This window comes from Cherax quadricarinatus, chromosome 12 (genome assembly GCF_038502225.1).
Source record: "Cherax quadricarinatus isolate ZL_2023a chromosome 12, ASM3850222v1, whole genome shotgun sequence".
Classification (NCBI taxonomy): domain Eukaryota; kingdom Metazoa; phylum Arthropoda; class Malacostraca; order Decapoda; family Parastacidae; genus Cherax; species Cherax quadricarinatus.
This window is the reverse complement of record NC_091303.1, coordinates 24,949,502-24,968,059: the sequence shown is the minus strand read 5'-3', so window position 1 is coordinate 24,968,059 and position 18,558 is coordinate 24,949,502. Positions and strand designations below refer to the sequence as shown.

General features: G+C 37.2%; 1 protein-coding gene across 2 annotated transcripts in view; it reads left to right on the top strand.

The window, feature by feature from the left end:
• mgl (low-density lipoprotein receptor-related protein megalin) overlaps positions 1-18,558 on the top strand; it is a 611,193-nt gene that overhangs the window by 255,795 nt on the left and 336,840 nt on the right. Inside the window, exons 26-28 of one of the 2 annotated variants that reach the window (XM_070084278.1) lie at positions 1,245-1,419; positions 1,886-1,982; positions 8,865-9,011. In XM_070084278.1, the coding sequence (XP_069940379.1) occupies positions 1,245-1,419; positions 1,886-1,982; positions 8,865-9,011 (419 nt within the window). The remainder of the gene's footprint in view (positions 1-1,244; positions 1,420-1,885; positions 1,983-8,864; positions 9,012-18,558) is intronic. The other variant, XM_070084279.1, reaches the window with a different exon arrangement.

Sequence of the window (18,558 nt, the reverse complement as noted above, 5' to 3'; positions counted from 1 at the left end):
ACTGGGTTGAGCTTCAGCTCTTGGGTAACTATGTACCCTTTTTTAGTATAGTTTATCTCTTAGTCTAGGCTGCCCAAAATGGTGTATCTACTATGTGTGTTTATATTTTGAAAAAATAATTGCTTTTGATTTGAGTCGACTTGATGTTGATTTACAACTCTGGTTTCTTTTGATGGTATTAAGTTATGGGTGCAAAGTTTCTTAAACACATTGAGCTGTATATCTTGGGTCTCTTGAGACTGTTGATCTCCAACTCCTGGATTTTTTTGTAGCAATGCACTCGTTTACTGACGACTTAGACTTACAACGGGCTCTCTGAGCAGTATGCATACCTAAATAATGTATATTAGAGCTGATTTCCTCTATTCTGTTTATTACAATATACAATACACTGTTGTATAAACATTTAAAAATATACTAGAAATGTTATAAATGGTGCAAGGGTGACAAAACAATATCACAAATGGTTGACACAAACCCACTACCATACTACTTAGTGGTCCTAGGAATGGAACTCTATCGTTAAGTGAGGAGAGGTTGTATTGAGATATAGAGGGCAGGAATTATGGGATACTGAGAATGCATTCTTTTGGATCATTCAGTGATTAAAAGACATTTAGGTTTTTGCTTTTTGCCTGGCCTGGTAGGCATCGCTCTCACCTCACACACAGTGTCTGTGGTTCAGTCCCTGTCAAGGGTGGAAACATCGCATGTGTTCCCATACACCTGCTGTCCCTGTTGACCGACAAGTAAGTAGGTACCTGGGTGTTAGTTGACTGGTGTGGGTTGCATCCTGGGGAACAAGACAATGGAAATAAGACACAGTCCCTTGATAATGCACTGCCTTTCTTGGGTTATCCTGGGTGGCTAACCCACCAGGGTTAAAAATCCAGGCAAAATCTTATCTTAAACCTCCTAATTCCACCTGTTATGTTTTGCCAGTTTTTTCATAAATATTTTTAGAGCTTGCAATTGTTGTGGCACATTCAGTACTACTTCCTCTTATCCATTAATCAAAATTTTATTAAACTTTAATTCCTGTTTTATTTTCTGTATCTTTTTTTTTTTGCAACTTTTTCTCAATATTGTTGGTTGAAAAACAATCTCCTATTTTCTCCAACCTTATTTGAACACATCAAATTATCATATCTTCATCTTTAGATTTTCTTTTTATTAATGTCTTTTATAACCTTAATGTGAATTAATGTACACCATAACTATTATAATTGCATTTGATATTATAGGTTCTTATATTGGCTGGATGATGGTGGTGTTGGTGTTCCTGCTAAGGTTGGTAAAGTTGGAATGGATGGTAGCAATCCTGTCATCTTATACAACTTTACAAATCTTCAACCAGAAGTTATCACAATTGACATTGAAACAAAGACTTTATATTGGTCAACGAGTAATCAGGCACAGGCAAGTTCTCATTAGAGTTGTTTTTAAAACAGTTATGTAAAGAATGTGCCATATTTTTCCACTGTAGATACCACAAAAAATGTCTATGTATAGATACACACTTCATCGACGTACACATCAGTAGTGATTTTTCAGTACAAAAAGTGGGGTGAATTCTTGAGTCATCTAGATGTGGCTGGATGTTAATAGAGCATATTCACATTTATGTTAATTCCCAGGGCCTCACCACGGTAAATTAAATACCTTTATAAATACATTTCTGGTTCTCTGTCTTTTTTAGTGACTTACATTAATTAAGTATATTTACATGCAGCCAGGAGACAAAGTGATCCATGCCCAGGTAAAAATTATGATATCACTACTATTTCCATTATTCTGTATATATGTGTACATGTATGTTAAATATGAATATCATTGAACTATTTAAATAATAAGATACATTTTAAATACATATTTCTTTTTCTAGATAATGACAAGTGATGTATACGGAAGCAATGTAAAGACAATTCTTACAGAAACTAACAATATAGCTCGCCCTAAAGCTCTGGCTGTTTATGAGAGCAGTAAGTACACTTTCATTCCATTGAAATAAATTTAATCTCAATAAACATTTCATAATTATGGAGATACTGATAATTTTTTAAAATATTGAAGAGTGCCCTGTGGTGAATTAATTTTGATATAGACAAATTAATTTTTATTATGTATTTATTTTGTAAATCTTCATACCTCCATCTGCATATCAAAGGGAGTAGATAAATTACATTGCAAGTTTTAATTCACTTATGTATCCTCACCTTCCATTATGGTGTCCATTAGCTTTATTTGCTTAAACAGTATATTCCATAAATATTTCACTACTCACTCAGCAGCTGCTCATCTCTGATACTTGCATGTCCTAACTGTAGTCTCTGTCCTAACTGTAGTCTCTGTCCTAACTGTAGTCTCTGTCCTAACTGTAGTCTCTGTCCTAACTGTAGTCTCTGTCCTAACTGTAGTCTCTGTCCTAACTGTAATCTCTGTCTGTCTTTACTGTAGTCTCTGTTTCTTCCATTTGTGGTACACTCAGCTCTTCTAAAGCTCCTTTATATAGTGTGATTTTTTGTAAATGCAGTTGCAAAAGTGCATCCAAAATTTAATAGCATGTACTATGAAGGCCTTTCCATGTGCTGTTACATTTTTTATGTACTTTTTTTGATCATATATACAAAAAACTGGATTATATAGAGGAGCTTCAAAAGAGAGCTAACTGTATTCTGATGTACCATGCTATCTCAATACATTCACATATGAGTTTAATGCTTGTTTTTTAACATAATAAAAATAATAATAATAAAGATAATTTATTATTATTATTTTCCCAACTGGTCATCTCCCACTGAGGTAAGGCGACTTGAAAAAGAAGAAACACTTTTATTGTCATTTATGCCTCTATCTTCCTAGAAGTGTGTTGACATCACAGTTCAGGTGGCCTTCCAAACAGCAATCTCCCTGCTCATCTTTTTGTCTTCTCTTTATTGGTTTCTCATTCTACTAATCTCTCTGATGCCTTCATCCATAATAATATATAAAGAAATTTCAGCTGCCCTGTGCAAAAACAGTACCTTTCCACCTCCAGAAATACAACATCTCCACCCATCCTTCAGAGTGCAAATACTGTTTTGGCTTTCTTGTATTATCCTGGGCTACAGTAATACCTTCTGAGGTTAATAATCTGAGGAATGTCTTCTTCTCTATTCTAAAACCAAGAATAGGTCGACTTATACATACTGTCAGCCAGTGTGTTATTCTACCCTCAGTTTTTACATACATAGTGTGTAAGGATAGCTTCAGGGGTTTGCCCCCAATAAGGACAGCTAGTCAATGATGGTGTATTGATTGATAGTATGTATAAATTGACTTATTCTTGGGCTTGGAATAGAGAAGAAGACATTCTTTCAGACTATTATTCTGTAGCCCAGAATAATTCAAGAAAGCCAAAACAGTGTTTGCATTCTGAAGGATAGGTGGAGATGCTGCATATCTGGAGGTGGACAGGTACTTTTTTTGCACTCTGGAGAATGGGTGGGGATGTTGCAGTCCTGGAGGTAGGAAGTACAGTTCCTGCACTCTGAAGGATGGGTAGGGATATTGCAGTTCAGGAGGTAGGAAATGTAATTCCTGCACTATGAAGGATGAGTAGGAATGTTGCAGTTCTGGAGGTAGGAAATGCAGTTCCTGCACTATGAAGGATGGGTAGGGATGTTGCAGCTCTGGAGGTAGGAAGTGCAGTTCCCGCACTATGATGGATGCATAGGGATGTTGCAGTTCTAGAAGTAGGAAGTGTAGGATGGGTGAGGATGTTACTGTTCTGGAGGTAGGAAGTGCAGGATGGGAAGGGATGTTGCTGTTCTGGAGGTAGGAAATGCAGAATGGGAGGGGATGTTGCTGTTCTAAAGGTAGGAAGTGCAGGATGGGAGGGGATGTTGCTGTTCTGGAGGTAGGAAGTGCAAGATGGGAGAGGATGTTGCTGTTCTGGTGGTAGGAAGTGCAGGATGGGAGGGGATGTTGCTGTTCTGGAAGTAGGAAGTGCAGGGTGGGAAGGGATGTTGCTGTTCTGGAGGTAGGAAATGCAGGATGGAAGGGGATGTTGCTGTTCTGAAGGTAGGAAGTGCAGGATCTGAGGGGATGTTGCTGTTCTGGAGGTAGGAAGTACAGTTTCATCACCTTGAAGAATAGGTTAGGATGTTGCAGTTGGAAGTGCCTTCAGCATCATGATGCTCATACATTTCTGTAACACAGCTAAAGAATAACAGATGGTGAATGTGTTTACTTTTTTGAGTCAGCCTACCTTAGTATGAAGTGGGTGGTGTATGAAAAAAACGTCTGTTATTGGTAACAGTGTTTTTCTAAACTAGATAGGGCTTGATGTACAGTTTAAGAGATTGAGATAGGAATTATATAATGAAGAAAATTCTAATAGAATCTGTGCATTAGATACTGGATAAGATGACAAATTTAAATTTTGTATCAGATATTAAACTTTTAGATTAGATTAGATTTTTTTTTTTTTATTTTTCAACAAGTCGGCCATCTCCCACCGAGGCAGAGTGACCCAAAAAAGAAAGAAAATCCCCAAAAAGAAAATACTTTCATCATCATTCAACACTTTCACCACACTCACACATTATCACTGTTTTTGCAGAGGTGCTCAGAATACAACAGTTTAGAAGCATATACATATAAAGATACACAACATGTCCCTCCAAACTGCCAATATTACATGGTTGTACAGAGGAATATAATAGTTGGGTGTACATGCCAAAAGCCCCTCTGTATGCTGAGCATTTCGGGCAATAATACATAGTTCATATGGTCATTAGATGAGTTAGAGTGAGTTCAGGAGAGTTTAATATTATATCAGGTGCTGCTACATGGTTTAGAGAAGTCTAGTAGAGACTTTTTGCACTATTGAATAAGTTAATAAAGATTACAGTATTACAATGTAACAATTTAAAACAATTTACAGTGTGATGTATTACAGTTTAGTACTGTTTAAAACAATGAAATTTGGTATTACAATGGAACAATTTACATTATGATGTACTGTATTACAATCTACTACTATTTAAAACAGTGAAGAGAACAGACATCTTAATTTCAAAGTAGTAAGTGGTTGAGCATTCATCAGCACAATATGAGTAGCTTTTGAGAAACTGGTAGTGGTTAGGTATGGTTTGTTTGGTTAATTTTGGGTGATGAGGTGATTTCTTATTTGGGCCTTAAACTTATTTGCAGACAGGGGTCCTTTAGTTTGTTCTGGCAGTGAATTCCAGATCTTTGGGCCTTTTATGTGCATAGCATTTTTGCATAGGGAGAGATGAACACGGGGAATATCGAAGAGTGATCTGTGTCTCGTATTATGGTTGTGTGTTCTCTTACAGTTATCAAGGAGGAGTTTGAGAGGAGGGTTTAGATTAGAGTATAGTGTTCTGTGTATGTAATAGACACAATAATCATTGTGGATATTTTGTATATTTAGTAAGTTAAGACTCTTGAACAAAAGTGGTGGAGTGTGTTGTCTAAGGCAGGAGTTAGTAATCAATCGCACTGCAGCTTTTTGCTGGGTTATTAAAGGCTTAAAGTGATTTGCTGTGGTTGAGTCCCATGCACCAATACCATAGGTGAGGTAAGGGTAAATGGGAGAGTGGTACAAAGCTAGAAGAGCTGATTGGGGTACATAGTACAGTACCGTATCTTTGAAAGGATGCCTACTGTTTTGGAGACTTTCTTGGTAATTTGCTGTATATGTGTCTGAAATTTGAAACTGCAGTCAAGGTGGAGACCTAGAAATTTGCCCTCTGCCTGTCCTGAGATAGGTGAACCATTTATCAATATGTTTAGCTGTACATTTGAAGCTCTCTTTCCAAAAAGCATGAAGTAGGTTTTGTCAATATTAAGAGTAAGTTTGTTGGTAATCATCTAAGTAGATATTTTTAGCAGTTCAGCATTTACTGTGTCTGTTAGTATGGTTGGGTTTGGGTGAGAAAAGACATAAGTTGTGTCATCTACAAATAAAATGGGTTTAAGGAGATTAGATGTGTTTGGTAGGTCATTGATGTAAATGAGAAAGAGAAGTGGGCCAAGAATGCTCCCCTGTGGGACTCCAACAAGAACAGGTTGTGTAGTGGAACAGGCTCCATTTGTGTATACATACTGGGTTCTGTTGTTAAGATATGATTTTAGGTAATCGAGAGTGTGTCCTCTGACCCCGTAATGTTCAAGTTTTTGGTGCAAGAGGTCATGGTCAGCTGTATCAAAAGCTTTTCGTAAATCTATAAACAGTTCCAGGGGAAATTAATTTTTCTCGAGTGCAGAGTATATTAGTTCAAGCATATGTATAATAGCATCATTAGCACTTTTTTTTGGTCTAAACCCAAACTGACAAGGGTTGAGTATGTTGTGGGATACAAAGTAGGAGTAGACTTGTTTGTGTATTAATTTTTCAAAGATTTTAGATAGTAGGGGCAAGTTTGATATAGGCCTATAATTGTTCAATTCAGTTGGATCACCTCCTTTGAGGATCAGGGTGACTCTTGCTGTCTTGAGTATGGATGGGAAGGTGGAAGATTCAATGGATTTGTTAAAAAGAATTGAATAATTGGTGACAACACGTGAGAAGCTTTTTTATACATGAGTGGTGGTAAGTTATTTAGGTCCCCTGTCTTCTTCTTTAGTGTTTTGATGATAAGCAAGATTTCAGTTGGGTTTGTTGGGGCTAAAAATAGAGTATTCGGGTAGTTGCCAGTGAGGTAATCTTTTGGTTGAATGTTTGAGCTTAGGGTTTTACTTGCTAGTTTTGTTCTTACGGTAGAGAAAAAGACATTAAGTTTGTTGGCAGTATCAGTTGGCTGTAGGAGAGGTTCATCTGGTTTAGCTAAGTTAATCAATCTGTTTTGTGACACATTTTTTGTTCCTAAAATTTCAGATAAGGTTTTCCAGGTCTTTTTCATATCACCTTTTATGTCATGAAATCTGTTTTCAGAATACAATTTTTTTTTTTGACCTCCTTATTAGATTGGTTAGTATTGATGAGTAACGTTTTGTGAGATCCTTTGTTATTAGACCCATTCTGCACTGTTTTTCATATAGATGTTTTTTATCAATAGATCTGAGGATGCTGTTTGAAAGCCAGGGGCTGTTTAGTCTCTTTGCTGTGATCTTCTTAGTTTTTATTGGGCAATGCATGTTATAGAAGTTTTGGGTTTTTTGTAAAAAAAATATTAACACATTCATCAATATCGAAGTTGTCTGCTAGCTCGTTTTGCCAGTCAATGTCACTAAATACTGAAATAAAGTTATTAACAGATGACTTGTCGTGTAGTCGGAATGTGATCTTAGTTGTGTCCTGGGGCACTTTACACAAGTTGGTTATGAGAAAGATGGGATAGTGGTCAGTGGTTTTATTTGTGATTATGCCTGCTTTTAACAGGGATATAGTGTTTGTCCAGATATGGTCTAGTAATGAGGCATTTGTGTCAGTGATTCTTGTAGGTTTTGCTATTGTTGGTAGAAGTAAGCAACTGTTCATAGTATTTGTGAATTCAGTCACTTGTGGGTCATGGTCATGGATGAGATTTATGTTGTAGTTCCCTGTAAGTATTAGGTAGTGTTTGTTCATTTCAGCACTAGTTATTATGTTTCTTAGCTTTTCACTAAAAGAGTAAATATTGGAGTGAGGAACTCTATATATTGCTCCGACTGTTAGAGGTTTTGTAAGGTCTTTGGATTTAAATTTTGCAAAGGTATATTCTCCATGTTCATCCCTTGTGCAAGTAGAATTTATACACTCTAGTTCATCAGAGTAGTATATAGCTGTTCCACCTCCTAATTGTTCTGGCCTACAATTGTGTATGGCTATGTAGCCAGGTATGGAATAGATGTTTGTAACATCATGTTTTAGCCATGTTTCGGTGAGAGTAATGATAGACATACTGACATTTAGTGAATTCAGTAGTGCCTGGAGGTCATCATAGTGCTTGCTTAGTGATCTGACATTATAACTGAATACTGTTATGTTATTGTTGGCACTGAGTAGTGTCTTAGCCTGACTAGCAGTATAATAAAGGCAATTGGTGTTAGGATCATGTGTGTCATTTAATAAAAGGTTAATGTCAGGATTGATGTTTGCAATCATATGACTAATGCAAGTTTAACAATGTATAAATAGTATAAAGATAACTGTTTATGTTGCACTGGAGATGATATGAGAGCTTATACAAGCAGTACAGAGTGTAGGTAGCAGAACTATTCTACAGATTGCACAGATACTTAAAAAGCAATAATACAAAAAATATAAAGTTAAAAGATGGTAAAAAATTATCTTAAATAAAATTTAAATAGTAAGATTTGACTTAAAGCACAAAATTTAGGTAAGTAATAACACAAATTGTATGATTAGTAATAAAAAAAAAGAACTATTAAGACTAGGTATATCAACATTACCTAACAGTGAGATAAGACTTTTATAGTCAAGATGGGATGTGAGTAGTGGAAACAGTAGGGGCACTTGCTGTGGAGAAGAAAAATGAATACAGTAGTAGGGAGATGCTGCATATCTGGTTAAGTGATAACTGCATATGCTTCCACCTACCTCAGTGGAAGACAGCTGGTGTTTTAAAAATAAAATTGGTTACATGCAATATTTGTATATTACATGCTGACACTTTTGAACTTTATCATTCTTGCTCCTTGATCTTAAGCTAATTAGGGTAAAAGCTTTTTGGGCATAGTCTTAGGTGCTTTTTTTTTACATACCATCAGCTGTTTCCTAGCAAGGTAAGGTGACCCTGCAAAGGAAACATTCTCTGGTAGTATTTGTTTAATACCGGAGAATAGACATCAAATTTTTGATTAAATTTTTTTATAGTATTATAAACTTTTTAATAAAATGGCTTAATTTTCAGGCTTGTACTATCTGGACTCCTTGTATGAAAAAGTAGAACGTGTGGATTTGCCAGATGGAGGAAATCCACAGGTATTGCTGGAGAATGAACCTGAGCTTAAGTCTTTGAAGGTGTTCCAGAAGAGGCCAGGTGAGATGAGAGACATAAGTAAGTGGTCCACACTTGTTTGCTGCGTGCACTCCTCAAATCAAACATTGACACAAGTGCTTTTATGCTTTGTATCACATTTTCAGTATTCTTGATTTTCTTTGAATTCATTAAGTTGACTCTCGCTAATATCCAATACCATATATCAAGATTGTCTTATCATATGGCCTTTCTATAGGTCTGTTTATTAGTGTTTGAATGGTATGTTCTTCTGTCATTTACATACTCATGGGCCTTCACATTAAACTCCTTTACCCCACATTGGCTTCTTAGACCTGTTAACCCTTTCACTGTTCAGAACCCTGAAATTAACCCTTTGAGGGGTCCATCCCATAGTTCTATGGCTTTGAAGCCTGGGTCTAAGCCGTAGTACTACGTCATGAGCTCAGCTCACTCAGATAAACTGTGAGCAGTAAATGTGGGTCTAGATATGAGAGAATGTATCTATGTGGTAAGTGTTCACCATATAAAACTTATTCTGCAGCACACAGTGCATAATGAGACAAAAAACTACGACTGTGTTTTTGGATTAAAACAGCGATTTTGCGGTTTATTTTCATATGTTTTTTACAGCTGTATTTGCGGTTTCTTGGTCTCATTTGATAGAATGGAACATATATTACAGAAATAATTTTGTTTGACTTTAGTACTGAAAATAGCTTAAAATTGAGCTGAAAGTAGTGGAAATGTTCAGTTTTTGCTGATGTGCAAGAGTAAACAAATCACATCAAGTGTCCAGTACATGTCAGTTGGTGGATCTGATGTGTGTTCACGAATATGCTGATATTATTTATACAATTATTACAATATTGCATAACAGTGAATCTATTTTTTGGTGTGAATAAAAATTCTTTATCTGAATAAAAAACCAAAATGGAATTCATCTGTAAAGCCTGGAAACATAACTAATAAACAGAGAAAATGTTACTTTAGTTCCAGGAATGCCTACTTTGTTTATTCTGAATCCTATTTTAAAACTGGAATATTTTGAACTTTGTGAAATTCGCCAAATTATCAATTTTCATTTACTTTATTGGGTAGTTGAAATAGTTGATTGAGCAGTTTCTTGTGCTCAGTAGATAAAATGGAACACATACTAGTGAAATAGCTAAGAATTTGGTCTAAAGGAACAATGTAATTGACCGAAAATAGGACTCAAAGTGGGCAAAATTACCAAAGCGTAAATATCGCTGACACAGCAAAATTTGCAAGAAGGTAATTTCATCAATTTTTGATCAGTTTTGTACATTTTTTTTTATTTTTTTTTTTTTGTTATCACACTGGCCGATTCCCACCAAGGCAGGGTGGCCCGAAAAAGAAAAACTTTCACCATCATTCACTCCATCACTGTCTTGCCAGAAGGGTGCTTTACACTACAGTTTTTAAACTGCAACATTAACACCCCTCCTTCAGAGTGCAGGCACTGTACTTCCCATCTCCAGGACTCAAGTCCGGCCTGCCGGTTTCCCTGAACCCCTTCATAAATGTTACTTTGCTCACACTCCAACAGCACGTCAAGTATTAAAAACCATTTGTCTCCATTCACTCCTATCAAACACGCTCACGCATGCCTGCTGGAAGTCCAAGCCCCTCGCACACAAAACCTCCTTTACCCCCTCTCTCCAGCCTTTCCTAGGCCGACCCCTACCCCGCCTTCCTTCCACTACAGACTGATACACTCTTGAAGTCATTTTGTTTCGCTCCATTCTCTCTACATGTCCGAACCACCTCAACAACCCTTCCTCAGCCCTCTGGACAACAGTTTTGGTAATCCCGCACCTCCTCCTAACTTCCAAACTACGAATTCTCTGCATTATATTCACACCACACATTGCTCTCAGACATGACATCTCCACTGCCTCCAGCCTTCTCCTCGCTGCAACATTCATCACCCATGCTTCACACCCATATAAGAGCGTTGGTAAAACTATACTCTCATACATTTCCCTCTTTGCCTCCAAGGACAAAGTTCTTTGTCTCCACAGACTCCTAAGTGCACCACTCACTCTTTTCCCCTCATCAATTCTATGATTCACCTCATCTTTCATAGACCCATCCGCTGACACGTCCACTCCCAAATATCTGAATACATTCACCTCCTCCATACTCTCTCCCTCCAATCTGATATCCAATCTTTCATCACCTAATCTTTTTGTTATCCTCATAACCTTACTCTTTCCTGTATTCGCCTTTAATTTTCTTCTTTTGCACACCCTACCAAATTCATCCACCAATCTCTGCAACTTCTCTTCAGAATCTCCCAAGAGCACAGTGTCATCAGCAAAGAGCAGCTGTGACAACTCCCACTTTGTGTGTGATTCTTTATCTTTTAACTCCACGCCTCTTGCCAAGACCCTCGCATTTACTTCTCTTACAACCCCATCTATTAATATATTAAACAACCACGGTGACATCACACATCCTTGTCTAAGGCCTACTTTTACTGGGAAATAATTTCCCTCTTTCCTACATACTCTAACTTGAGCCTCACTATCCTCGTAAAAACTCTTCACTGCTTTCAGTAACCTACCTCCTACACCATACACCTGCAACATCTGCCACATTGCCCCCCTATCCACCCTGTCATATGCCTTTTCCAAATCCATAAATGCCAGAAAGACCTCTTTAGCCTTATCTAAATACTGTTCACTTATATGTTTCACTGTAAACACCTGGTCCACACACCCCCTACCTTTCCTAAAGCCTCCTTGTTCATCTGCTATCCTATTCTCCATCTTACTCTTAATTCTTTCAATAATAACTCTACCATACACTTTACCAGGTATACTCAGCAGACTTCTTTCTTTCTTTCAACACACCGGCTGTATCCCACCGAGGCGGGGTGGCCCAAAAGAAAAAACCAAAGTTTCTCCTTTCAAATTTAGTAATATATACAGGAGAAGGGGTTACTAGCCCCTTGCTCCCGGCATTTTAGTCGCCTCTTACAACACGCATGGCCTACGGAGGAAGAATTCTGTTCCACTTCCCCATGGAGATAAGAGGAAATAAACAAGAACAAGAACTAGAAAGAAAATAGAAGAAAACCCAGAGGGTTATGTATATATACGCTTGTACATGTATGTGTAGTGTGACCTGAGTGTAAGTAGAAGTAGCAAGACGTACCTGAAATTTTGCATGTCCATGAGACAGAAAAAAGGACGCCAGCAATCCTACCATCATGTAAAACAATTACAGGCTTTCGTTTTACACTCACTTGGCAGGACGGTAGTACCTCCCTGGGCGGTTGCTGTCTACCAACCTACTACCTAGAACTCAGCAGACTTATCCCCCTATAATTTTTGCACTCTCTTTTATCCCCTTTGCCTTTATACAAAGGAACTATGCATGCTCTCTGCCAATCCCTAGGTACCTTACCCTCTTCCATACATTTATTAAATAATTACACCAACCACTCCAAAACTATATCCCCACCTGTTTTTAACATTTCTATCTTTATCCCATCAATCCCGGCTGCCTTACCCCCTTTCATTTTACCTACTGCCTCACGAACTTCCCCCACACTCACAACTGGCTCTTCCTCACTCCTACAAGATGTTATTCCTCCTTGTCCTATACACGAAATCACAGCTTCCCTATCTTCATCAACATTTAACAATTCCTCAAAATATTCCCTCCATCTTCCCAATACCTCTAACTCTCCATTTAATAACTCTCCTCTCCTATTTTTAACTGACAAATCCATTTGTTCTCTAGGCTTTCTTAACTTGTTAATCTCACTCCAAAACTTTTTCTTATTTTCAACAAAATTTGTTGATAACATCTCACCCACTCTCTCATTGGCTCTCTTTTTACATTGCTTCACCACTCTCTTAACCTCTCTCTTTTTCTCCATATACTCTTCCCTCCTTGCATCACTTCTACTTTGTAAAAACTTCTCATATGCTAACTTTTTCTCCCTTACTACTCTCTTTACATCATCATTCCACCAATCGCTCCTCTTCCCTCCCGCACCCACTTTCCTGTAACCACAAACTTCTGCTGAACACTCTAACATTGTATTTTTAAACCTACCCCATACCTCTTCGACCCCATTGCCTATGCTCTCATTAGCCCATCTATCCTCCAATAGCTGTTTATATCTTACCCTAACTGCCTCCTCTTTTAGTTTATAAACCTTCACCTCTCTCTTCCCTGATGCTTCTATTCTCCTTGTATCCGATCTACCTTTTACTCTCAGTGTAGCTACAACTAGAAAGTGATCTGATATATCTGTGGCCCCTCTATAAACATGTACATCCTGAAGTCTACTCAACAGTCTTTTATCTACCAATACATAATCCAACAAACTACTGTCATTTCGCCCTACATCATATCTTGTATACTTATTTATCCTCTTTTTCTTAAAATATGTATTACCTATAACTAAACCCCTTTCTATACAAAGTTCAATCAAAGGGCTCCCATTATCATTTACACCTGGCACCCCAAACTTACCTACCACACCCTCTCTAAAAGTTTCTCCTACTTTAGCATTCAGGTCCCCTACCACAATTACTCTCTCACTTGGTTCAAAGGCTCCTATACATTCACTTAACATCTCCCAAAATCTCTCTCCTCTACATTCCTCTCTTCTCCAGGTGCATTCACGCTTATTATGACCCACTTTTCGCATCCAACCTTTACTTTAATCCACATAATTCTTGAATTTACACATTCATATTCTCTTTTCTCCTTCCATAACTGATCATTTAACATTACTGCTACCCCTTCTTTTGCTCTAACTCTCTCAGATACTCCAGATTTAATCCCATTTATTTCCCCCCACTGAAACTCCCCTACCCCCTTCAGCTTTGTTTCGCTTAGGGCCAGGACATCCAACTTCTTTTCATTCATAACATCAGCAATCATCTGTTTCTTGTCATCCGCACTACATCCACGCACATTTAAGCATCCCAGTTTTATAAAGTTTTTCTTCTTCTCTTTTTTAGTAAATGTCTACAGGAGAAGGGGTTACTAGCCCATTGCTCCCGGCATTTTAGTCGCCTCATACGACACGCATGGCTTACGGAGGAAAGATTCTTTTCCACTTCCCCATGGACAATAGAAGAAATAAAGAAGAACAAGAGCTATTTAGAAAAAGGAGAAAAACCTAGATGTATGTATATATATATGCATGTGCGTGTCTGTGAAGTGTGACCAAAGTGTAAGTAGGAGTAGCAAGATATCCCTGTTATCTAGCGTGTTTATGAGACAGAAAAAGAAAAAGAAACCAGCAATCCTACCATCATGTTTTATTATCTTCAGAAAAAGATTCTCCACCATTTCATAAGAAAAAAAAAATTTTTTTTTAAATTTCTTGGACTCTGTGGGGAATTTTCAGATTGGGGGTCTGGACTCTCAAAGGGTTAATAATGCTCTGTGTCCACCTTTAAAAAAAAAAAATCTTCTGAAATGGTAGAGAATCTTTTTCTGAAGGTATTGACACAAAAAAGTATGAAATTTGATGAGAAACTTATGGAATTATGCAGACACAAAGTTAGTGGTCTTGGCGCAATTTATGCATCTGCAATTTTGCCTAATTTGAGTCCTATTTTAGGCAAATTTCGTTGTTCCATTCTACCAGTAATAATAATAATGATAATGGGGGAGCGCTAAACCCGTAGGATTGTACAATGTATGTGGGGGGAGGGAAGTATTCAGGTTCAATTGAGGGAACTGGAGCACAGATCCAATTCCCTAGATCAAGAGCCCCTCACCAATATCAAAGAACCTCCCTTGAGGGGTTCCATTCTACCAAATTCTTACCTATTTCACTAGTATGCCTTCCAGTCTATCGACTGAGTACAGGAAACCACCCATTCAGCTGTTTCAGTTACCCTATAAAGTGCACAAAATTCAGTAATTTGGCCAGTTTTACACAAAATTCAGTAAATACCAATTTAATAATAGAGTCCATAGTAAACAATGAAGATATTCCTGGCACTAAAACATATCCTCCATTCATTAATCATGTCTCCAGGCTTCTCCAATATTACACTTGCCTTCCATTTTGAATTCTTATTTACACAAAAATAGAAGACTTACTCTATTTCATGGATAATAAAATGTAACCAGGAAAGATTGGTCGTGGTTTACAGTGTTCCAGTATTGAATCAGGCCTATTAACCCTTTGACTGTCGCAAGCCCATTTCTGAAATTGTCATCCTATGTCGAAAAATATTCCAAAAAAAAAAAAAAAAATCATACCAAAATGTTGGATTATTTTACTGAGTGTTTTAAGCATAAAAATAATTTTTTTTTTTTTTGCCATCGGTACTTACCAAGATATAGAGGTGCAAAGTTGGCAGAAAATGAGCTGCATATGCCAACAGCGGCGAATGCCGCTCACCCAGTATTCTTTTATTTACTCCAATTCAAAGGTTTCTTGTATTTTCCAATATTTTTCTTTTCTAAGCAACTTATGTGGCCTGTGAGACCAAAGTAAGATGCATTGTTCAAATGTACACTCATTGTATACAACACAAAAACCGCACAAACATTATCATTATTATATTTCACAAAAGCATTTTAGAATATAAATACGTATATCTTTGTATTATACAAATTTTGATTCATTTATAATTAATATTCTACTGTACAACTATGAAATAATTACTTTCCTACTGTACAACTATGATATACTACTCCTTAGTATTAAGTAGAATGTAAGCCAATAATGTTATGTAGGCCCATAATGCCTAGGCATAATAGAGGCTCTCTTTGCATTGCAACCCACTGTTGTATATACACAATCTCAATGTACTGTTTGCAAAGACATTAAATAAATAAATAAAAAAAATAAAATATTGTTTACAAATTTGTTTACACAAACCAACAATACAAAAAATTGCTTATTACTATTGTTCTATAATATATATACAAATGTACAGTCACTGAACACTTCCCTAGAACTGCTGCAGCTTGTGGAAGGCTTTGAATCATGGGTATATGCACATGGGAGGTTTTACACTCCTCACACATAAAATGAGTGTCTCTGTGGGCATTTTGTGGTATGTGAACAGACAAAACACCTCTTCTGAGCACTTTTCTTGAAAGCAGTAGGAGGCAGTTGTATGGGGTGGTCATCACCAGGCATCAGACGAGATGGCATGTGTTGGTAATTTCGTGGGCGCTGGTCTGTTGCAGGTGTTGCTCCTTGGTGCTTGAATATTATTTGTCTGATGACTGACAAACAGAAGTCACAATATTTTGGTTTGTTGTTGGACTTCAACTTGTATATGTTATAAGCATTCAGCATGGAAATATCATGAGGATGGAACAAAAAGTTTTATGTACCACTTATAACACTTGCGAACACAATCACAAACCCAATCTGCGTGTCACATTTGTTCACTAAGTGCATATTGAGGTTGTAGTCCATCACAGCTGCAGGTTTTAGAATGGCTTCATTGGTCTCTATTCTGCCTGCCACTGTCTGCCATTTCGTTTCGGTGAACTGATATCAACAATGGAAATAAGTCACTGTGTCTGACTTTTTTGGATTATCCTAGGTTCTCTACACATATGCTGCTATGTATGATAATTCTATGTAACTGTATTTGTATATACCTGAATAAACTTACTTACTTATAACAATGTGACATCATGTTTGTCATGCCACCGAAATGCCATGATGTCATTGGCAGCAAAGGCTTGCACCTCACCTCTGTGAGTGCCTGCGTTGAATCTAGGCATATGCTTACAATTACCATGCACTGTACCACACACGTCTTTCATGTTCACTCGCAAGAAATCACTGAGTAAGGGGCTTGTGTACCAGTTATCATTAAATAATATATGCCCCTTAAACCTTTCAGGGTCCAGAGGCCATTTCTTATGAAATGGTTGAGAATCTTTTTCTGAAGGTAATAAAACAAAAAGTACGAAATTTGATGGAAAATTGACAAAATTATGCTCTCGCGAATTTTGATGTGTCGGCGATATTTACGCATTTGCGATATTGCCGACTTTGACTCCCATTTTAGGCCAGTTACAGTATTCCAGTCAACCAAATTCCTAGCTATTTCACTAGTATTACTTCTATTCTATCGATTGAGCACAAGAAATTGCCAAGTCAACTGTTTCAACTATAAAATAAAGTGACTGGAAATTGGTCTTTATTTGGCCAATTTAATTCAAAGTTCAAAATACAGTGGACCCCCGGCTTACGATATTATTTCATTCCAGAAGTATGTTCAGGTGCCATTACTGAACGAATTTGTTCCCATAAGGAATATTGTGAATTAGATTAGTCCATTTCAGACCCCCAAACATACACGTACAAACGCACTTAAATAAATACACTTGCATAATTGGTCGCATTGGGAGCTGATCGTAAAGCGGGGGTCCACTGTATTCCAATTTCAAAATAGGGTCCAGAATAAACTGCAGGCATTCCTGGCACTAAACTAACATTTCCTCTGTTCATTAGTTACCTTTTCAGGCTTTACAAATGAATTCCATTTTGATTTTTTATTCACATAATGAATTTTTATTCAAACCAAAAAATAGAAGATTTACTGTTATGCAGTACTGTAATAATTGTATAAATAATATCACCACATTTGTGAATGTATATTAGACCCACCAGCTGTCATGTATTAGACTTGTGAGGTCATTTATTTACTCTTGAATATCTGCAAAAATTTAACATTTCTGCTACTCTGAGCTCAGTTTCAAGCCATTTCCAGTACTAAAACCAATCAAAATCAACTCTATTTCTGTAGTATATCTTCCATTCTATCAAATGAAACCAAGAAATTGCAAATACAATTATAAAAAAACATACGAAAAAACACTGCAAAGTCGCTATTTTAATTGAAAATTACGGTCTCAGTTTTTTTCTCTCATTATGTAGTACTGTGTGCTGCAGGATTTGTTTTATGTGGTGCACACATACCACATAGATATATTCTCTCATATCTAGGCCCAAATTTACTGCTCACATCTTATCAGAGTGAGCTGAGCTCATGGCGTAGATCTACGGTTTGGACCCTCAACGTAAAGCCGTAGATCTATGGCATGGACCCTGAAAGGGTTAACAAGATATGGTTCCATCATTATTCTAACCACATCACCAGAGATACCCAATAACTTCCTGGTATCTCTCAATGTATTACTGCCAGTGTACACAATTATATCCAAAACCAGATGACTTTTGCAATCACACAGTACAATAACTTAATACTAAAGCATTTCCTCTTGCTTGGTATATACTGCTTGAATGACAGTCTGCCTTTGAACAAAATCAAAGACTCATCGATAACAAGCTTCCTGAAGGGATAAAAATACATACAGCGCTTTTGTTTCAGGTACTTGAACACATTCCTGATCTTATATAACCTGTCGTTTCTGTCAGGCCTTGTTTTGTCTGAGAAGTGTAGCATACGTAACAGTATCAAAAAACGATTCACTGGTATAATATCACTAAAACCTGGGGTTGAAATCAGGCGTTCCGTCGACCAGTATGTAGTGACAGTGTGCTTATACACATGTGGCATAAGCATTATGTTGGCAAAAAACAGGTACATCTCTGCCACAGTTGTGT